The sequence below is a fragment of the Monopterus albus genome, unplaced genomic scaffold, assembly GCF_001952655.1.
Source record: "Monopterus albus unplaced genomic scaffold, M_albus_1.0 scaffold18.1, whole genome shotgun sequence".
In the NCBI taxonomy this organism is placed as follows: Eukaryota; Metazoa; Chordata; class Actinopteri; order Synbranchiformes; family Synbranchidae; genus Monopterus; species Monopterus albus.
In genome coordinates, this window is record NW_018127898.1 from 7,089,026 (window position 1) to 7,111,993 (window position 22,968).

A 22,968-nucleotide genomic window follows, 5' to 3' on the forward strand; every position below is an offset into this window, starting at 1 on the left:
AAAAAAAAAAAAAAAACATTTACTGTTTATCTCTGACAGCCACACTCACAACAACCTGCGCATCACCCGCATCCTGAAGTGCCTGGGAACCCTGGGGTACCCTCAGTACCAATACCCCCTGGTACTGTTCTTCCTGAAGGAGACACTCATTAACGGAGAACTTCCACGTGTCAAGGAGAGTGTCCTCAGCTACTTTGTGTTTGCTGTACTCGATAAGAGGCAACGCAGGCGTCTCATCAAGTTTGCTTATTTGCACTATGAGCCTAAAGATGAGTTTGTGTGGTGTCCAGTGAAACTGCAGATGATGTGGTCAGCGTCCAAACCACAGAAGAGAACGAATGGGGAAAACGACACATGTGAGGTTGACATGAGTCATCTGTAGAGCAACAGTTGCAGGAGATTTGCCTTCATAGCAGCTGATGGAGGAGATAACTGCAAAGCTTAAACAGCTTATGCAAGTCTGCTAAATTAATGCAGTTAAATTATCCAGCCCTAGGACCCATTTCATTTCTCTCTATATACTGAATCACAGCATAGTTACTCGTACAAATGTCTATTAACTTTGGTGTTTACCGTTTAATTTTTCTGGAATTTTCTCCATAATTGATCTTTTTTTTTTGCTCTGATAAAATGTGCAGGATCTAAACTACATTATATTACAACTGAGCTTTATGTAAAACAAACACTTGTGCTATGGTGTTGGGTAGGATGTGAAAATTAACAAGCAATCATCAGCTTCACTGTGATTAAATCTTCTTCAGTTTTCATTCTTGTTTCTTATTCAGTATGTTCATGTTATTTCCTACAAAGCTGCCTTGTAGAAAATGATCACATTACTCATTCATTTATTCTTCTTAAAATAACAGTATAGTGCATATATAATCTGATTATCTTCACAAAGTTTTAGTAGAGTTTATGGTCAAAATAATGTTCCATAGTGGTTTTGTACTGCCTCTGTTGCATTTAATAATACTGTCCAACTGCAGTAAAGTGATCTACAGTTGAAGTCGTATGTTTACATACACCTTATTTCAGCTTTTATTTCTCTCACCACATTCCCAATGGGTCAAAAGTTTACATACACTCAGTCAGTATTAAACTGTTGAACTTGGGTCAAACGTTTCAGGATCCCTTCCACAGGCTTCTCACAATAAGTTGCTGGAATCTGAGCCTGTTCCAGACAGAACTGGTGGAACTGAGTCAGGTTTGGAGGCCTCCTTGCTCGCGCATGCTTTTTCAGTTCTGCCCACAAATGTTCTATTGGATTGAGGTCAGGCCTTTGTGATGGCCGCTCCAATGCCTTGACTTTGTTGTCCTGAAGCCATTTTGCCACAACTTTGGAAGTCTGCTTGGGGTCATTGCCCATTTGGAAGACACATTGGTGGCCACATTTTAACTTCTTGGCTGATGTCTTGAGATGTCGCTTCAATATATCCAATCATCAATATATCCACTTCCTTCCTCATGATGCCATCTATTTGGTGAGGTGCCCCAGTCCCTCCTGCAGCAAAGCCCAACATGATGCTGCCACCCCCGTGCTTTTATGGTTGGAATGGTGTTGTTCTGTGTGCGAGCCACCCCCTTTTTACTCCAGACATAATGATGGTCATTATGGGCAAACAGTTACATTTTTGTTTCATCAGACCAGAGGACATTTGTCCAAAAGGTCAGATCTCTGTCCCCATGTGCAGTTACAAACCGTAGTCTGCCTTTTTTGTGGCGGTCTTGGAATATTGGCGTGTTCCTGGCTGAGCTATAGGACACGTTTTACTGTGGATATAGATCCTTTGGTACCTGTTTCCTCCAGTGTATTCGGTTTGCTGTTGTTCTGGGATTGATTTGTACTGTTTGGACCAAAGTACGTTTGTCTCTAGGAGACAGAACACGTGTCCTTCCTGAGTGGTATGATGGCTGCGTTTTCCCATGGTGTTTATACGTGTGTAGTATTGTTTGTTTCCAATGAACGTGGTACCTTCAGGTGTTTGGAAATTGCTTTTCCGGGCTGTTTAAGGATGCAGCGAACTGAGTGTATGTAAAAAAAAAAAAATACTTGTCAAGCATAAAGTACATGTCCTAACTGACTTGACAAAACAAGTGTGCCAAGGTTTAACAAGAAAGTATGTAAACATCTGACTTCAACTGTATGGATAAGAGACAAACATATAAATTATCAATCAAGCACTTTAATCATGCATATAAGTTCTTAAAGGATCAGGTTCCTCCAATATCTGTCTTGTCTTTAGCCCCCCAAGGTGTGTCTGCTCTTTGTAGAAGCTGCCAGATATAAGGCTATTATCACATCTTGTAAGGTTACATTTAAGACTTTGCTCTCAATATTTTGTACCAAGTTTCTCCAAAGCACTTAATTAAGGTGAATACTTTGTGCACGAGATTTCAGTTTTTGATCTCCAGTAAATATACAAATATTTCTAAAAAATGTTTTTACTTTGTGAGTGTACATTGAGAGGCAACATTTTATGTATTTAAAATGAAATCTACAACACAGTAAATTGTAAAAAAGCAAAGGGCTGAGAATACTTTGAGGCTACTTTAAACTGTGATTTAAGTATGACCTATGATATCATAAAGCAGTTAAATATCTTTGTGGATGAGTACTGCAAAAGCACAAGGCATTTTTTTTTACTGTATGCACTGGCCTAATGTTCTGTGATGTAATTCACTCTGGGATGATTGAAGCAACATGAATGCAAAGAAACTTTGTATTACTTTGGAACCAAGCTGTAATTCATAAGAGTCTGCACAAAATGTGTAATAAATAACATAACACCAGTGTCATCAGACTGGTTTAATTAGTTGAGCCGAAACAAACTCAGGACATTCCATTAACAACCACTGATAGGGTGTATACTGTAGACTGTTGGGGCCTTATAGTTCAAAGCTGTTAGACATGTAAACACCCAGTTGTGTGTCAACAGCGTTTCCTTTCACATTATCCATCTCAGATATATGGCTTTTATTTTCTCTACTTAGAAAAGTATGGTTAAAAACATCAGTATATACACAAATACATTCATATTTACATATCGCAAATGGTGTGTTAGTCTGGAACAGGTTTGTTGTCTTTTTTAAAACAATGCTCTGACAGAACTGCAGGCTTCTTAACACACTGTACACAAGCAACTTACATGGCCCTTTAGCTGTTTTTTTCCAGAAGTGATTAAACAAACAAACCTCGAAGTGACAAAGAATACAAATGTCAAATGTATTTTTCTAGTAGGAACAAAACTGGAAATTTAACAAAATACTGCTCATTAACATTTACACTGATTTCAACTGCTGAAAGATTTAAGACTCTCAAAACTAATGCAGTCCATGAAATGGAGACTAGGACGTTGTTTTGTCATTTTCTGTAGTTTTATCACTCTCCTTGGACTGTTTACTGTCCTTTTTCTCCTCTCTCTTTTCCCTGCTTCTGCTCCTGTCTCGGCGACCTCTGTCTTTGTCCCGGTCCCTATCCCTATCCCTCTCCCTCTCTCTATCCCTCTCTCTGTCCCTGTCCCTGCCTCGGTCTTTCCCACGTTCCCGATCCCGGTCTCGCTCTCTGCTTCTAGATCTGTCCCGTCTCCTGTCATAAACAGTGTCACGGTCACGGTCACGGTCACGGTCACGCTCTCGGTCACGTTCTCGGTCACGTTCTCGGTCACGGTTTCTCACTCTGTCACGGTCGTAGTCCCTCTGTCTTTTTCCCTGTCTCTCTCCCGGTCTCTCCTCTTGTCCGTCTCTGGATCCCTGTGTCGCTCTCCCTCCGTCTCCCTGTGCCTCTCACCTTCTCTCCCTCTGCTGCGGTCTCTTTCTCGACTACGCTCTCGATCCCGGTCCCTTTCTCTGCCTCTGTCCCACTCTCGCTCTCGGCTCCAATGCTTCCCTTGTCCCCTGTCCCATGAAGGCCTGACAGTGTGGGGGACGTCCCTCTCCCTTTCCCTCCTGCGATCCTCAGACAGCTCCCTCTGTTTGTCTTCAGATGGTTGCAGGGGACCAGAAGCAGGTTCTCGGTGCCCTCCTTCAAAGCGACTGATGCGATCTCCACTGTGAGGTTCTGACTCCTCACGGGTGGTACTGCTTCTCCTCCTTATTTCAGGAGAGAGGCGGCGCCAGTGGTCATCCCTGTGCATATCTGGACTGTGGCCTCCCATGTGAATTGGAGGACCTATGGGACCCTCTGGAGGAGTTGGCAGGAGTGGCCCACTGTGCCGAACAGGTCTAGGCTCATCTGAGTGCCTATCGAAGCAGTATCGCTCTGATCCTGCAAACGGCAGAGAAGGGAGCGGCCTACTCTCCTGGGGGAGAGGACCTCGATGCTCCTCAAAAGATCCTCGATGTGGAGGTGAGGAGTGTGGTCTGGAGCCCCCATACTGGTGATGTGGATTGAAGTGTTGCCCAGTTGGCTCCCCACTTGAAGGTGGGCCTCTTTTGTCCTCATACTGGGTAAGTGGAGGCCCACGGTATCCTGGACCTGGCAGAGGACCTTGATTGTCTTTAAAAATATGGACAGAGTTTGGATTCTGATCCACATTTAGACTGAAAGAGTTAGCAGTGGTGTCTTTGTTATACTGTTCCACAGGGCCTCGAGGCTGGTCTACTATTGAGGGTTGGGCCCCAAGGTCACTGTACTGAGATGGTGGGGGACCCCTAGGTCCTGGAAAGTGGGACAGAGGGGGAAGCCTGTTATCAAAGTGACCAGGAGGTGGCCCTGTGAAAGGTGGAGGAGGACCTCTGTTTGCAGAGAAATTAAAAGGTGGTGGAGGACCAGTGAATCTGGGTGGAGGTAAGCTGTTCTGTCCATCAAAAGCAGAGGGTGGGGGAAGACCTGGAGGAGGGCCTTGTTGACCAATGTGCTGTGGGGGAATGGAGGGATCAAACATTTGAGGAGGAGGGCCTCTCTGGGCCATGGGGGGGAATGGTGGTGGTGGTGGTCCTCTGGGCGGCAAGATATTCTGTGGCGGTGGTCCAGGAAGATGCTGCTGCAGCTGCGGTGGCTGGCCTGTCCATTGGTTCTGATAGGGTGGGTATGAAGCTGGAGGTGGGCCATACTGCTGATTGATGTCAGCTTGCATGGGGGGAGGACCACGTACAGGCGGAGGAACGTGGATGGGTGGGGGAGGTCCCTGAATGGGAGGGGGTCCTGATATGGGGGGAAGTCCTTGCATGGGCGGTGGTATAGACATTGGTGGAGGCCTCATGTTTTGTCCCTGTATTGGATGAGGTGGGGGGAAGTTGGATGGTGGAGGAATGTCAGCTGGAGGTCTGTACTTGCTGTCAAAACCTGGCACTGACATGTGATGCGGCATGTGATGGGACTGAGTGTCAACCATTGTTGTGCACTGAGTGAGTACTGGGATTGTGGATGTGATTGTGGAGGTGTTTTCAGGCTCATTATAATAACTTGTAGTTGGTGTATCTTGGCTATTCTCCTCATACTCTGAATCCTCACCAGCTTTTAAAATACTGGCAGCGTTTGGCCAAATATTGTACTTGTCCATCTCTGTGTCTATTTTGATGGGCTCAGCTTTCTCATTTTTCACTTTTTTCTCATCCATGTAGTTCACCTCAGTATCAGGTTCCACCTCCTCTCCTAATAAAGGAATTGACACTTCCACCTTGTCTGACTCTACGAAAGGTAGTGCCTCACTTTTTATTTCTTCTTGAGACAGTGATGTCTCCGGGGTTTGTGAGAGCTCTGGGAGTTCAGCAACATCAGGCAGCTGTCTCTTTTGAACCACAGGCTGTGCGGGGGGAGTAGAGTCTGCCAACACAGGAGGTGTCTCCTCTTTCACTTTGGGTTCATCTGTCAGGTTCCTGTCGATTGCAGGCTGGCGAGGATCTCTGCTCTGTCTGGGATCTCTGCTCAGATTGATCAAGGGAGCAACTGATGAAGACTTCACAAGTTCCTCAACCTTTTTGCCAAGTTGCAGAAGCTGACTACTGGCCAAAAGGGATTTTGTCGGTTCAGTTAAGAGCGTGTCTGGAAGTGTCAGTGAGGCATCAGGTGTTCCTGTGGAAGAAATTTGCTGTTCTCCTTGTTTCTGGAATGATTGATCACCAGTCTGTTTAAGGATCTCCTGGACCTTTTGTGGACCAGTTACACATTTGGATGCAGGCTTAGCTTGACCCGGTACTAAAGTTTTAACTTCTTCAAAGATAGAGTCATCCTCTGGGTCATATGCAACATCATCAGCTTCACTCACTACCACCTCAAACTGCTTGGTTGGCTCAGGTTTGCTTACAACCTCAACGGGCTTCTTAGGCACACTGTAGCCTCTGCTAGGGTCATACTCTTCTTCCGGGTCATATGGTCGGTCATCTTCATCCTCCTCCACCGGTTTCTCTTTAGAAGTCTGTGCAAACTTCTGCACAATGGGGTCTAACATTGTACAGGGTGGGATAGAGAGTTCCCCTCCCTGATCAGATGGAGAGTTAGAAGCATCTGAGTCATGCTTTTTCTTCCTAAAAAGAGTATTGAGGATGGTCTGAAGAGGAGTGGCAGCTGCTGCAGAAGAAGCAACAGAGCTGGATGAGGATGGAGAGTCCTTGCCTGTGACAGTGGATGTCGCTGGAGCTTTGACAGAGGACAAAAGGGAAAGGACTGAGGAGGCTGTCACATTGCTGCTTGAGGTCTCAGAGAAGCTGTATGGAGGTGATCCTGGAGGAGTTGTGCTTAAGGGAATTTCCAGACTCTGCTGTGCACTCCTCTCTGCTCTAACTGAAGGAGAGGGCTTTGGAAGGCCAGTGTCATCAGGATCTTTGGTTTGAGTCTTGGATCGTTTCTCCTCAGTTTCTAATGGAGGCCCAGCACGCTTTCTGTCTTTCTGGCAGATCAGCAGCCCCAAGAGGAGGTTGGGACGAGCTGGTTCGAGTCCTTCAGGGCTGACTATTTTAAGGGTAACAAAAAAAAAAAAAAAAAAAAAAAAAAAAAAAAAAAAAAAAAGAATCATTGAAAACACTTCCATGTCAACTTATTGATACACTTTGACAAAAAAAACTACCACACTTTCCATAAAACTGCTAGAACAAAAAGGTGTGATTAGGGTGTGAGCATTTGTGACTAACGTAGACACCAGGTGAAATGAGAGCTTTTAAAAATGTTTGATACACACAGAAAACAGCACATAAATCTGTTTTATAGAACAAATACAACTGTGCAACACTCCTTGCTCACATTTTTGCAACAAGTCAGTAGGTGTTACACCTGTTTGCAACTTTAAATTGCAAAGTTAAAAAAAAGTTGCACTCATTGGTAAACAGGCACCAGCTGCAGATAAATAATTGAGGTGGTTTGTAGATGTTCTGCCAGATATACCCAACATACAAACTAAAAAAGATCCGCTGACTGCACCCATAAGTTGGCATAACAAAATTGCTAAAATGACTGCACCAGATGGTCAACTATGATATTGTTATGGTTAATTCCAGTATCATCCATCCATAAATGAGTTCCTATTCAAATTTGATTTGGGATTATTACCAGCCTGTTTACTAAAACATCAGACAAATAGAAGTATAATCAAATTTTTTTGAAGTCATTAAATAATTTAAAGATAAATTTAATCAAAATTTTCTGTGCAAGAATAGATCTACTTATGTTTGAGACCCTCTGAGATGGACAACCTTTTACTTACCGCAGCTGCAAATGCCATGTGTGTTAAGAGTGTTTCGCAATCACTGACTGCATTATGTACTGACTGTTCATTTAGGAGTGCACTTTTAAGGATGTTACTGTGTTTTTCCAGCAGTGCAGCAAGTTACCATAAAATCAACAGCATAATATAAAGTGATGGACAAGTTACCTCATAGAAGTTTATTGAGAATACACATTCAATTATGTTAAAATTGAGCCAAGTCTTAAAAAACAGGGTGAGATTGGACTCAAATGGCACCAATCTGCAATGAAAACTTGCTTTATTAGAAATGTGCCATACAAAGTCAGATACATATCAGAGAACACAGCAACTGCTACATGCACAGAGGTATTGTCCAGAAAAGACTCAAAAAGGAGTGTGAGTGCCCCCTACAGTTCAAACCCACAAATCCAATAGCTCTCATTTCAACCTGAGTCCAAAAACTGGGAACTAAATATACTCACCACATGTATGAAAAGACAAAGAAAAACACCATAACTGAACAAGATAACATTAAAACAAATACATTCAAGTAACCACAAAGACATATTTGTGGATCCCTGTAAATACTTACCTGGCCCATCAAATGGTAATAATTTGGAGGGTAAAGGGTCCTTTGAGCCTAGTGGGATGAGATAAAGGTCTCTGATGCGGCGGTTGTTGTTGGCCACCACGCCGAAGCGTTTCCTGCTGCTAAAGTAAGAGAAGAGAGAGACATATGCCACCTCCTCTTCCTCTGTGGCTGGGTGGAAACGGATCAGACACAGCTCCTGTGAGCATGGATTTAAGAGAGAGCAAAAACCAGCATGTAAGCAAATCAAGCCCTTTAAATTAAAAATGTTAAGTGCTTTTCTGCAAGCTGATCTTTGTGCAAACACACCTTGGAGAGTGATGTTCTCAGCTTCCCAACATAGTCCCACACTGTGTTTGGAGATATCCGTCCCCCAATATGAATGGTGTCTGGCAAATCCTGCACAACATTGACAGAACCATGAATGGTACTTTAGCTTTTATACAAAGTTTTGTATTCATTAATAATTTATATTTGATGTGACAAATTAGTCTTCTCCTATAATTAGCAACAATTACTAACCTCCTTCAGGTGTTCAAAGGATCCCGAGACCAGATAAGCCTTGGTCACAAACTTAGCCACTGACTGCATGTTGATAAATCCTTTCCAAATCTTTTCTTGACCATGGAGGAAGATTGCGGTCTCACCCTCAGGAGGAGGCTCAGATGTACTGTAAAACCAAAACCATCTACCTTTTAGATAAGCATCAAAAGCCAGACCTCAGACCTGTACACAGTTTATCATATATAGGGCTTTTCATAACAGAGCGACTCTACTGCAGCAACACCAATAAAACTGAATTTTAAATTTATATTCTCACCTTTATCACACTATATATAAAATATATTACCAGTATGAGAAATATTACCTTGTTTTAACTGATTTGGAAACAGCCACTGAAGGTGGTGGTGCTGGGGGCATTGGCAGTGGTGGCTTGGGTCCAAGTTCCACCAGAGGACTAACAGGAGATGGGAGTGGTTCTGCTGAGCTGTTGGAGGGCTTTTCTGGAGCTGTATAGGTGACATTCACAACAGAGCTGTGTCTAGCCATGCGTGGGTCCCTGCGGGTGATGGTCACAGAGGAAACAGTGGGGGCAACAGCTGTGGAGGCCTGGGCTGGAGGTGCTATCATACTGGGTTCCTCTTGGTAAAGCTGTGGCTGTGATTCAGAGAGAGCTGCTTCCATGTTGGACTGGTACAATGAAGGGGCCGGATGTTGGTAGACTAAGGGGTCTTGGTGCTGATAGGCTGTGCCCTGTGGTTGGCCAACAGGAGAGAGATCCCCTGACCTTGATGAATGTAGGTCTTGTCTGGGTGACTTAGTTTCAGGCTTCTTGTTCAGTTTGGCTTTCTTAGCTGCTGGCTCATCTTCCATCTTCTGACCTAGAGGGAAAGATGGAAAAACTAATAAAGTTATCTGTTGTATATACTGTATCATTATATAACAAATTATTAATTCACTGGAGGAATATTTACCCTTTCACCATCAACCTCTTATTTACCTGTGCATATTTTACAGTTGAGGTCAAACAGATGAGTCCTGTGTTCTGAAGTGGTGTCTTTGAGCATGCTACTGAAAATGTCTGGCATGCTGCTGCCACTGTTCCCCTCAGCAACACAGGCCTGTGCTGAAACTGAAGGAGTGGAGCCAGACTCGTCTTGCTCCTGACACAGAAAAGAGAATCTGTCAATTCTCAGATCAACTATAATAGATTATAATCCCTCACACAGCACAATAATTCTCAATTACTATGATATGCACAACTGTAGGTTTAGTGCAAACAATTAAGAAAGATAAAGCTTCAGAAAGAAAAACTGCAATGAAGAATGGGCCGCTGGCAACGTAACTAAATAGTGATATCTTGGCTACAGTTTGAAAGCCAGGACCTCCATGCAAAAGTGGAAAAAAAGGTGTGAGAGCTACAGAAGAAAAGCATGCTACCACTTACAGCAGCAGAAGCCATGCGAGTAGAGGAAGTGGGGGCAGAGATACATACATCTGCATCAGATGTTGGTGGAGCATCCTCCATATCCATGCTATGAGAGCTAGAGTCGGGTCTGTTGCCCAGTCTGGACTGCCCTGAATGCAGTCTTGTAGTGGGAGACTGGGCCTGCAGGAGACAACCATACAGTCTGTTGCAGTTTTATGCATAATATAGAACAGCTCCTTTATGTAAATGTTTAAAATGGTGCTCTAAATGCCAAATACAAAACCTCTTAATTCTACATGTCATTGCCCCATGCTTTGCATTTAGTTAAAGGTGATTAACATTACCCCAGAAGCATCAGGCTTTCTCCATTCAGACATCTCTTTGGAAAGCAGCTCTTCAGCACTCAGTCTCACCAGTCTGAAGGGACTAACCTCACCGCCCACCACCCTGTAGAACAAGCCCTGAGAGAAACACCCCAGTTATTTAACAACTCTACATGATGGAAGTCATATAAAATGAGAAAAGCTGAGTCTTTCAAGGTGCAGGTGATACCTTCAAATAAAAACTAATAAACACAAACAGAATTATATTTCTTTGCAAGTATAAGCTTCATGCATGTCTGTGTTGACTCACTTTGTTTTTAGGGTCCTTCAGGTTGAACATGAGGGACCTGTATTTGTTCTTGTACTTGCTGTCAGTGCTAAGGCAGAGGTTGAACATTTCCTTCTCAATGGCATATGCCAGCCTTCCCACCTCACCCTCAGTCATTTTCAGATCATCACTGTCAGTCACCCTGGTAGCAAGGAAGACAGCATACTGGTGCTTGAATGTGTTAAGCCAAGGATTTACTGTAGAAATTATAAAGGTTTCCTGAACTGGGCTTTGTGGGACACTTACCTCTTATAGAGGATGTCTGTGAGCGAGCGGCGGATGTTCTGTCTCATCTGGTTGTTTGGCGGAGGCGGCATGGGGGACACAGGAGGTGCTGAAGCAGCTGGATGTGGGGGTCTGGAGGATGAGGAGTGGCTGGGGGGAGGTGAAGAAACTGGAGATGATGGGACTCTGGAGGATGAAGAGGACTGACTGTGGGATGGAGAGTCCTTCTGTTGTGGTTGCTTCTTAGGAATGGTGAAGTTTGATTTGGTGACTCTCAATGCTCCTGTGACATGGATTGGACCTGGAGGGAAGGGAACCGGGGGACGGGCAGGTGGAGTACTTGGTTTCTTAGACTTTGCTGCAGTTTTGCTTGGAGTTGTCACAGTTTTCTTGGATGCTTTTGAGGTGGTATTTTGAGGGGAAGACTTCTTGCGCTTTGGGGAAACCTTGGCTACTTTAGTGGTTGGGCATTTCTTGTTTCCTTTGACCGGTGTTGCAGATGCTAAGGAAGGTTTCTCAGGAGCCGGGGCTGCTTCCTTCTCTTTGTGCTCCTTCTCACTCTGCTTCTCTTCTTTGGGAGGGGCTGCAAATCAAGAACAAGAGAGAACATTTTTAAATCATTTACAATATCAGGTCTGTGATATGTAGTGACAGTATGCAGAATATCATTTGGCATGTAGCACTCAAATGCCATGACTAAAAAAAGCAAATTATGACAACATCCAACTTCAATGCCAATAACTCAAATCACAAAATGTTACAAATTAGTAAAATGTAATGAAAGTTTTAACAAGCCAAAATATACAATATTTAAAGAACTAAACATTGTGAAATAAACACAAAGTTGACAACTAAGCAGATATAGTCCTTTTTTATTTGTACTAGTGGATGACCAATACATTGTGCTGTAAAAAAAAAAACTTTTAGGATATCAAGAGGCTGCCTTAGTTTTCAATAAGAGGAATTAAATACCACCTCATAAAACAGCTGTACTCTCAGTATGCATATATCCAAACAGGAAATAAAGAGCTGACACTTGTCTTGTTCATAATTTTAAGAAAACCTTATGATCAGTACCTGCTAAAGAAAACACTAAAAACACCATGTTCACTCACTGGCACAGGACAAGCTGCATCAACCAACCAGGCTGAAATGTTTACTTCACCTGAGTCACTGCATACTAAAACAAAACAAAACAAAACAATGCATCTGAATAAAAATCACAATGTAATTGGGGAATAATTAACTCTACTCATCCTAAACCTGCAAGTCTAAAAATATAACGTATCACAAGTCAGCTATAAAAACTATTACCTGCTCATAAAGGTATGAGATCTGACCTCAAAACAACTAGACCCGAGGTGGTTAATTCTTGTCATTTGAATAATGGGTGCAGTAAACATGAATACATTTCTTATCAACATTCACATAAAATATATAAAGTACATCAACTACTTCGCACCAAGCCTAATGACAACACAACTTGCAAAATCGCTTTCAACTCATCTACAATGTTAGTCTATCATCTCCACATCACATTAAGGCCACAATAGTATATGCATTAGCCACACAACACACTGCACCCACTAAAATGTATAAAACATTAAACATAATGATGTGTGAGTAGAGACCAAGAGCAACCAAGGTCAGCCACTTTGAGGATCATAGGTTATCATACTAATCACAACAGCAAAATAGGGCCCATGACTAAGCAACATTTTACTACCAATCACACATTAATCACTGATCATACTGATCTCCTGAAGTGACAGGATCAATTTACAAAACATAAGCAGATACTGTCCTATGATTTTATATCCTTATAGTGCCTTCAAAAACCTCTTATAAAGGAGGGGTGAAAAGTCCACATTTCAATGAAACTTATTTTCCCAACAATATAAATATATCCAATCAGGTGCAAAATGTGTGTGAAAACATCTCCCTCCTCTGACTCAGTGCTCTTGGGTCTGGACTTGAGCTTCTCTTCGGCTGTGGTCTTCCTTAGCTTCAGTGCAGCATCGCCAGGTGGTGTGGTCTGTCACAGCAGTGTGGGTGGAGTGGTCGGCCAGAGGTTCCCTCTTTTCTGACTATTCACCATCTCGGGGCTCTGAGGTGTCACAGCTCCAGTGTGCACAGATTAATCAGTTGTATAAATTTGTTTGAGCTGAAGTGTCAGGATATCCTACAGCAAGCCAACACTGCTCACATAATCAATCCAGGCATCCAAAAATCTGTTAAATCACCTTTTATTTTAAAGCCAGTTTCCCATGAGAAGTGATGCATCATATGAAAAATGAATTAAAAACTTGACTTTTTTCAATTTGTAACCCACAAAACGAAGGGCAGTTAAGGGGAAAAAAAAGCTGTGCTTAACAGCTCATTATGAGCTATATTAGCGTCATCTGCCCACATTAACATGGGGGTAGTCAGACACCTACCTGCTGAAAAGGGAGGGGGGGGGGGCATTATTGGGACCAACAGCTGAAGTGATGAACCAGGACGTGGAGAAGCTCACAGAAGCAAATAAAGCAAGTAATTTACATCATGCCCCAAATACGCACAGAGACCATTCTATCTGTCACAACCATACATCTCCTCTAAAGATAATCTACTGAGAGATTGGGATCACATTCCTTTATAAGCTTTTATCTACTTTCCCCTCATTTTATCCCCAGTGTATTCATAAGGGGTGCTTCCAGCAATTTAGTGTTGCACTTCCAAAAAGTTGAGGGATTCAAGGGTGGCATTAAAGAAATTACCAAATCTCATTGCTAAGGCCGAGGTATCCTGACTTTCAGACCATATGGGTCAAGGAGAAAAAAAAGCATCCAACACTGGATCTTACAATTCCCATAATAAGTGTCTGCTAACTTCCTACATCTCTCAAAGCACTGCCTCTATTTTGTTATGCTGCCTTCCTATTAAGATTTGAATGACCCCGAGCCGAGACAGCCCTGATATCATCATCAGGGTTGGTTTGTCAGACTTGTCAAAGCCCATCCAGAGCCACAGAACATTACACAACTATTGTGACAGGCTGAGTAGTATTCCACCTTCACTTATAACGTGATTTCACTGTGTGCAATCTACAGAATGCCCCTTTGAAAACAAATATGTTCTGGATTATTAAATACTTACCCAAAGCCACAGATGACACTTACCTTTTCCACAGCTGTCAACACTTCACTGAGTAACAAAGCCTTTAAACTGATAACTCAAAACACCTTGCAAAGCATTAAAAAGTCACAGATGAGTTCATCATGTTCCTCCCAAACATATGGCTCATTTCTAACCGATGTTAGCATGACAAGAACCACATTCATAATGGAAAAACAGCAATTCCAAGACCTTCAAAGAGATACATACACTTTTTGTTTAACACTGTTGGTGATATGGGTGTAGTCTTTTCTGGTGTTACTGCAATGTAATTATGGTCGCTGGACCAGGATGCAGTGGCCGGCGGGGGCGGTTGTTCCTCAGCGTGCTCGTCTTCATCGTCCTCATCTGGATCAGGACTGTGTTCCTCGCTATCAGACTCCTCCTGGCTCCTCTTCCGCATCCTCCCCCCACCAGCGGTGCTCCCCTAGGTGGACAGAAGAAAAACACATTCAGGCCTTGTAGTAACAGTACTTTGTGAGGCCAGTCTAACATTGCAATCCTACTACAGAAATGTTTGACAGGAGCTACATATGCTTTTTATTCCCCAATTAATTACTGTCAAACAGGAAAGCTCAGCCCTTTCTCAACAAAAAAATTACGTCTTAGTCTTTGGTCTACTCACACTATTTTTGTCCTTTCTAACCCCTGCATACTAAGTAAAATTCAAAGTAAATTAATGGCATCTCTGCAGACTCCAGGCCTGGCTCGTAGTTTATACCCTATAAAGATCATTTCCCTGAGCATTTGTTTTCGCCTGAGAATAAGATATGTCTCTGTATTCATCAATACACTCCCCCCTTCCCAATGCCAATCACTTTTAAGAGCAACAAATGAAGAGCATCTAACAAGACGAGGACTATTGATGCCAATAGATAATTTTCATTGTTGCAGATGAAAATGATATTACTTAAAACAAAACAGAAGCACAAATTTTATACAATACATTAAAACCCTCAAAATACACACACAAAAACACAAATCTGTCTGGTTATTATGAGGTAGCAATATATTGCCAGTATTGAATTCTATAAATACATTTCCTCTCTGTACTTTTACTAATAATTTGTACAGCAAACACACAATGTGTAATAGTAAATAGTAATAGTAATGTAAAAATGTTGTACAGATTAAGCTTTAAGAGCCACATTCTTTTGGATATTTGTATAGTTAAAAACAAGCTCATCTATAATTAATACAGTGCACTGGAAAAATGATTAATGTATTCAACCCATGGCAATGCATCTATAAAGTCATCTTACCTTCTTAAAAAGTGAACACATTAATTGTCAGCAGCCGCACTGGGCTACAACAGATACTACAAGTTCTGGGCATCTAAACACATTCCTCTACACTTTTAAATACTTGTCAGTTTAATCTGCATGCAGTGCTTTTGTCAATGACATGATCCAGTTGGAATGATGACTCCATTGTTCCACTGAGCTGACTAGTCAATGGACAAGCCATTTTATAGTTTTGATCAAAATCTCTGAAATTAACCAGCTCCCAAGATGGAGCGTATGCTCTGACCTGCTTAAATGCAATCCAGTTTTATATCACAAAACAGCCAATGTTAAGACCACAACCCAAGAACTTTGCTTCTGGTAGCTGCTACTCTCGGATATCACAAAGTAAGAGCTACCATTTCTTAGTTAATTCAGCTTCCACATAGGTTTTAGACTAGGTGCAAAGATTTCTAAACAGATCAAGATCTGACTTCATCTGACAGTACTGGAAAGTAAAGGATAAAACCACAGCAAGGAAACCTGCCACAAATCTTAAAATGTGGTTTTTAATTTATTAAATCCCAAATATGACCATAACACTTGCAAGTTCATTTTAGGTCATGTTAGTTGTGTAGATATGGTTACATGTTTGCTCTAGTGCTAATCAAAAGTGAAAAAAAACTTTTGCACCATTTCAGCTATTTATGCAGGCATAAATAAAAACTTGCAAATTATGCTATGATTCAAATCATTCAGAGACAGGACATCAAAGTACTTGTCTTCAATAGTTGCACCAGACTCAAGCATAGGACATGACTACTGCAACGCCACGCTAATAATGAAGTGAATAAATGAAACATTCAGCAAGCAAAACATGTTAAGAAATTATTACCAAAATTGGTGAAGACACAAGATCCAAAGTCTAATATCTATATGACTGTGATGCACATTATTTAGCAGTCATATACAACTTCTACTAAAGTGCTTTCCACAGCTATTACTGATATTAAAACCTGCACAACATTTCTCACTAGTTGAAAGGCTTTAAGGACAGGCAAAGGCCATTTCATTTCAGGTGGTCCAAGTTACCTTTGGTGTCGACTTGGTTTTCTGAGCCTTAGCCTTGTCCTTGTCCTTCTGCTTGGGCTCTTTGACATCAGTGATGGACTTCATGGCTGCAGCAGCATGCCTCAGGATACAGTCGTTTCCACAGTATACAGAATCTGGCTGGGCGTTATTATCACAGCCAGGCCCGATACATTTGGGAAGGGAAGATGCCTCCTCAGCCCTTGCCCCAGCCTTCTCATCTGGTATCCCCACTGGTGGCGTGGTTTTCACCTCCACGTTTGATGCCACTTTCTGCTCTGTATCTTCTAGCGCTCTGTGCTCTGCTGTGGGCGCTGCAGCCTTGTCCACAGTCGGTGCGGCCTTCTGATCTGCTTTTGGTTCATCTGGCTGCTGTATTGCCTGCTCCAATTCAGTACACAATAAATCACTAGTGACAAACAGTGCTGCCACAACATCAGAAATCTGAAATTCATGCTAAATTTAATATTCCTCTTACCAATAACAACAGTGATTTGTAAAAAGCTATTTGTTGGTCCACAGAGATTTATGTCATAGTATCAACAACAGAGCAGTACTGGAGCCTCTGACCTCTATTTTTGAGCCTTAATCTACATTGCTACATTCACTAGAAACAAGACTACGATGCAGTGAAACTGAGTTAAACCCAGTTCAAGTATTACCCGTTTACAAAATAAAATAGGGATTAAAATATTAACCATGACATAGTAACGTTGATGGGGAAAACACTGCACATGCACTGCAACAATAGACGACTGAGTAAAAGGGCTTTCAGATAGGAGGTGGTATGTGCTGTGCTCGCCACGAGGGTTGGTCGCAGCAAAGGGGAAGGAGGCGCACATGCATAAATGTTCGCCACCAGTTGCTAGGTGACCAAAAAGCTTTCCAGTTAATAGATATGAACTAGTTTTTGAACAGCTGACTTGGATGCACGATGTATCTATCTACGTGTCAGTAAAAACACTCTGGCTTTAGTTGTATTGATGAGGGAGAGGAGACAAGCTGCAGCAAAGAAGAATTTTGGGTTTGGATCACGTAAAATCAGCTTCTCCTCCATTTTCTTTGTGGCCTATCAGGTTCTCTGCAATTGGACGCATCGAGGTGTCATCACAGAGCGCTGCGCCCCAAGTTGAACTTTAACTTCAACGCAGCGCACAGGGACAGTACATGCACAGCACAGATGTTCTTGAGCCATGCAACACATAGAAATGAATGGGTTTAATAACTGAGCTCAGCACCCACTGCCCCTTAATGCATAGACCAGCTCAGACAATAATTTTAGGGCTGCAGTCAGTTAAAGACAGCTATTTCAAGTGTTTAAGTTACAATCAGTTATGGGGACGTACCGGCTGAAATATCTTTATCTTCTTCTTTCCAGTTGGATTAGTGGCTTTCTCTATCCTGCCTTTAATGCCCAGGTCCTCTGCTCCTTTCTCTTCAGTTCCAGTAGAAGTGAAAGACAGAGTTGCAGCTGCTGGCTGAACAATTGATGGACGGGTGTCTGCTCCGCTGATAGTCGCTCTCTCAACAGTTAAAGAGGTGGTGACAGTAGAAGACAGAGAAGCAACCTCAGCTTTGGGCTTCCCAGTCTCTGTACTTGTAGAAAGGACAGATGTGGCAGGCCTAACCACCTGGTTTTTCTTAGCAGTGCAGTTCGGGCAGATATAGTCCTCACCGTTCCTCTCCATCAAGCGCCCACGGGCCTCAGTGATGCCCACACAGTCTCCATGGAACCACTCCTCACAGCGGTCACAGCAGATCATGAACCTATTAAGAACAAGATATCTGTAGTCTTGCTGATAAACTTTAAATCTCAAAACAAACTTACTGCTTTTTCTCCCAATACTGGACTTAGGAATAAAAAATGACAACATGGACTCAAGACAGTGGCTGTAGCAACTCAAAATGGCTGCGTTTAGTGTGAAATATAGAATGATATCTTTTCTTTTTTTAAGTAGACAATGGGACAAAAAAGTAAGAACTAATAAGACAATGATAGCTAATACCTTTTGTTGTGTTTCTGACGACAGATGCAGTAAAGTGCATTGGGGTCATATCCTCCATCATCAGACTCAACAGAAGAAGATGACGAAGATGCTGAAGAGCCATTCTCATCATCGTTGTCCTCTTCCTTTTGGGGCGTGCGAATCTTTACAGCAGTTTGGGTCACTTTGGGCTTAGCTTCCCTCTTGACATGAGTATCACTCTTGTTAGCAGGAGCAGTGTTCTTATTGGCTGCCTTCTTTTTATTGACATAAGTTCTTATTGGTCCACGTTTTACCTGCATTGCCGCACACTTGTCTGCAGTGTCTTCATCAGTCTCCTTCTCTGTTTCCACTTTATCATTTGTATCTTCAAGTTCATCCTTCTCAGCAACTTCTTTCTTCTCAGAGTCCAGCTCTGACAGAGACTGTGCTTTATTGGTGCTCCCTGTCGCTTCAGGAGTGGGATCACTCTTGGCATCTTTTTTCTCCTCACTGTTATGATGCAACTCGTCTTTCTTAGGGGCATCTCTGCTGTCCTCCTCATTCTCAGAGCTTCCCTCATCTTTCGCTGTCACTCCGCCACTTCCTCTGGTCTGTCTGGCACCTCGAGCTTTTCTTTGGGTCTGCTTCCTTGTGGTGCCACTTCTTGTCCTCCTCTCTGGGGACTCTACCTTGTCTTCTATGGCCTTGGTGTCAGCATTGCCATCAAAGCTGGCCTCTGAGGCAGTCTCAGCATCAGTTGGGGTTTGTGAAGGAGGATCTCCACTTTCCAAAGTGGGAGGGGCGCTCTTTCTTGACCCTCTTTTCGCTGTCAAGAGGAATTCTTCTAGTTTGTCAGTACGTTTAGACTGCCTACCACTGCGCCGTACTGGACAGCGGTTTTCAGGGCTGTTGGTTGCTGCCTCCACTGGCATTTCTCTCTTTAATACAGTGGACCGACGGAAACCCCAAGTCTTCTTTATTTCACTGCTGGCTTTGGACAATTTATCTGGCTCCTCTACTGTTTCTTTGGCCACATTCTCACTTTCAGTTTGAATCTTTTCCTTCTGTTCACTATCCCCTTCTCCAACACCTGCAAACAGACATTTAAAGAAGTCCATGGGAAAAGAAATCATGGCATGCAATTACCAGAGTGCAACATAGCAATACTTCCAAGAAAGTGCTAATTATTCTTTGATCATGCATGCATACATATAAACCAAAACTGAAAATGATTTCTTGTCTTGGACATGAACCTTACCTACCCTACATTTTCATTTAAAAACGCCCAAAGAATCACAGAACCTGCCACCACACTTGTGCCTAGTATTACAACACCACCCCCACCACCCCTTACTCATAAAGGAGAAGAAGCTCATCCAAGGTACCTTGAGAGCAGCTCTCCATATGTTCCTGGCTCTGCTCTGGCTCAGGAGCTAGAGAGAGCTCAGGGTTCACATTCTCCTCCATAGATGATGGAGTCAATCACTACTTTCAAACTCAATGTCTACAGTTAAGAGAAAAGAACAAGAGACCAACTATGAGTCACTCTTTTCAATTCATATTAGGAGAAATACTCAGGGCTGCTAGGTTATTTATTAATTACCTAGTGCTGGGATTGATCCATGTCTTAATGCAAATATACTTGTTTACATTTTCATTCCAAAACAGTTACAAATTTGCTACATTTCTTTATGAAAATGTAATAAAAATGTGTACTTAAGTCTTTTGTCATTACACAGCCCCTAGTAAGTGTCACATCTATTGCTTCACTTCTGTTTATCCTACTGCAAGCTAAAAACTTTTGGCTGGATTTTCTTTTCTGTATCTTTGTGGTAGATTGCATTTCATAAGCAGTTCCCATGTGAAAGCATGATGACAAGCCGATTGTAGCACGTTTCCCCACACAAAGGGACTGTAGCAATTTCTGTACACAGACATCACATTCAACAGTCTAGACTAAATTAATATTATTTAATAGCAAGAACAGTGGCAGAAGATGACAACACAGTGAATATTTTTAACCTAAAAATACACATTATTAATGTTTATGCTGAAGTTTAATTTATTGGTCAAACTGTGAGATCAAAAGCAGAATACCGTGTTTAATAATTTGCCAATGCCAGGCACTCGAAAGTCTAAAACCAGATTTACAGTGGCCCAACACAATTCAAAAACTCTTATAGCCGTTTGTGACTGGTGAATGACTGTTAAGTTTTCCTGGTAATGAAAATTAAGGAAGATGCACTTCATTTTGGACAAAATGTTTCTATTTTTTAATTTAGCACACATTATGAAAACAGCCAATATCTGTACCTGCAGTTCAGCAGTGATGGGCAACAGTGCTTCTTCAAACAAAACAAAGGCTTTGGAGCAGTAACCATGAGTCTTGGTATAAGGTTAAATGACCTGCCAGAAAGAGAACAAGTTAAATTAAGAACAAAATACAAAGTGCTTCACAGAAAGGCTGAGCTGCAATTACGTTATGAATTCAGTTAATATGATGCAAATGACAAGAAAATCTTCTGTTTTCTAGAAAATGGAGATATACAAACTGCAACTTAAATCTGAACTTTATACCAGATTTAAAGATTCCATATGTTGCAAATGATAACTTTGCAATTACTCGAATTAATATGAGCTGTGCAAAACCCATGACAGAATTATGTGCAATTTGCTGACAATTCACAGCAGGTTAGAAACCTCAGTGACCAGCCATTTAATAAACGAATGCATTCATACACAATTGGAGTTTAAATATGTCTATATCATTTACACCTCATTTTAAAACTATTAAAGAGCGTTGTACACTGCACCGTTAACACATGAAATCAAATCAACCCAAATACTAATGGTGATAAAGAAGGAATCTGGCTCCCTCCAGCCGTGCGCGAGCGGTCACGTCTCGGTGCCACGTGAATTCAAGAAAAGCAGGACGGTGGGAGGGGCCCGAGGCGTAAATCAAATTTAACAACAGCTATTGCACATTCACTCAAAGCTATAAACTTTGACGCGTGCAGCTTCTGCGGTATGGCCTGTTATTGTGAGTGTAATAGACAAACTATGTCTAATGGCTGCTGCTCTACGAGGGCAGCTGCACACGGCCTTGGTGCGCGGTACATTACGCCAACAGCCTTTAATTCTCGATCACACCGTAGCTTAACGTTATACTGTTAAATGTGGCCAATAAGTACGTGCATCCAGACTGTATTAGAGAGGTAACGTTAACGTTACAGAAAACAAACTGCGAAAACAGATTAACATTAACACTACACCTCATGTACAACAGACCCAGCCTACGATGGCTTCAGAGCTCACACTCGACCGAACCAGTAGCTTCAAAAGTTAACCGACCCATTTAGTTAACAGTTAGCTAACGTTGCCGTTAACTAGCTCGAGAAAAATACTGTTTACGCTAATTATTAGGCGGAGCACACCGGGCAACTGTGTGTATAATGTTTAATATGTAAGACTTGACTCTTTCTCGTCGGTTTCCATTTTGTAACTTATTCGTGACGGACAGACATAGGGACAGAGCACTGCCAAATGTACACTTATGCCTAGCACGCCTGGCTAACGCTATTAGCCACTACGAGTGAGCGACCTCAATCTGTAGCTAAGCTATTAGCATTTAAATAATAACAAAAATTGGACACAAAACCAGGAAAAACGGAACCATGAGTGGCATTCATTATGTTGTTTAAACCATACAGTTAGCCAACTAACTAATTGTGACTAGGCAGAGTAACATTTAACAGCGTAGTTTGATTGTAGTTACCAAGCTGACGATAACGCCACAGCTAACGCATCATGTTCAACCTTGCTTCGGACATCTGGAGTAGGACAACATCCGCAGGAAAACAAAAAAACAACCCGAACGCACCCCACAAAAATCTGCGCTACACTATCAAAATATTAAATTATTATATTCTACCCACCCAAGCTTTGGAAATACCGATGATATGCCTGCGTTCTTTTATCAGTCAGTCCTCCATTTTCCATTCCCGCTGGAGCTAACTGACTGCGGCAGATGGCTGACGGTTCACACAATCTGCTCGATGTGTCTACAGCGCCTCCATTGGTCAGGAGGAGAACTAAGCAAAGACTGGTAATGGCTGACAGGCCTAAGCGCACCAGTTTAAGTAGTTTGGCATTTTATAACATCGAGCCAAATGTGCACCATAAATACCCTAACATTAGTAAATCTATAGATTCAGATAATCAAAAGTGAATATGTGGCTTTTTTATTAGTGACTTTTTTTTATTGGAAACAACTTTGAGCTACCTGAATCTGAATCATCTTAAGTATAGGCTACTGCTTATTTGTTGCATTTGTTTAACCTTTTCCTCATCATATTATTATACAGTGGGATAGTTCATTTTAACTATTCATTTTAAGAGTTTGCAGCAAGCTGAAATGTGAGAATTCTTGACTTTTGGCATTTGAAACAAAAGTCCAGTACAGTTCTAAAATATTTAACATACCAAAACCAACCCAAGTCCCTTTGGGACAACTATAACA

The 22,968-nt window shown here is 42.1% G+C and overlaps 2 protein-coding genes across 2 annotated transcripts in view; one reads left to right on the top strand and one right to left on the bottom strand.

Moving 5' to 3' along the window:
- LOC109956028 (opioid growth factor receptor-like) overlaps positions 1–767 on the top strand; it is a 3,378-nt gene extending 2,611 nt beyond the window's left edge. Inside the window, exon 8 of the mRNA XM_020592805.1 lies at positions 40–767. Within this exon, the coding sequence (XP_020448461.1) occupies positions 40–382 (343 nt within the window). The 3' untranslated portion in view covers positions 383–767. The remainder of the gene's footprint in view (positions 1–39) is intronic.
- Positions 768–2,791: 2,024 nt separating this feature from the next.
- dido1 (death inducer-obliterator 1) lies at positions 2,792–22,580 on the bottom strand. The gene is given in 18 exon segments (XM_020592794.1): positions 2,792–3,698; positions 3,701–6,877; positions 8,212–8,407; positions 8,518–8,607; positions 8,731–8,878; positions 9,077–9,590; positions 9,710–9,872; positions 10,157–10,318; positions 10,483–10,599; positions 10,772–10,931; positions 11,036–11,597; positions 14,381–14,597; positions 16,486–16,863; positions 17,829–18,249; positions 18,489–19,539; positions 19,835–19,953; positions 20,763–20,855; positions 22,385–22,580. Coding segments are annotated over 16 exon segments (7,791 nt in total). The 5' UTR covers positions 19,917–19,953; positions 20,763–20,855; positions 22,385–22,580; the 3' UTR covers positions 2,792–3,345.
- Between the last annotated feature and the right edge of the window lie 388 nt (positions 22,581–22,968).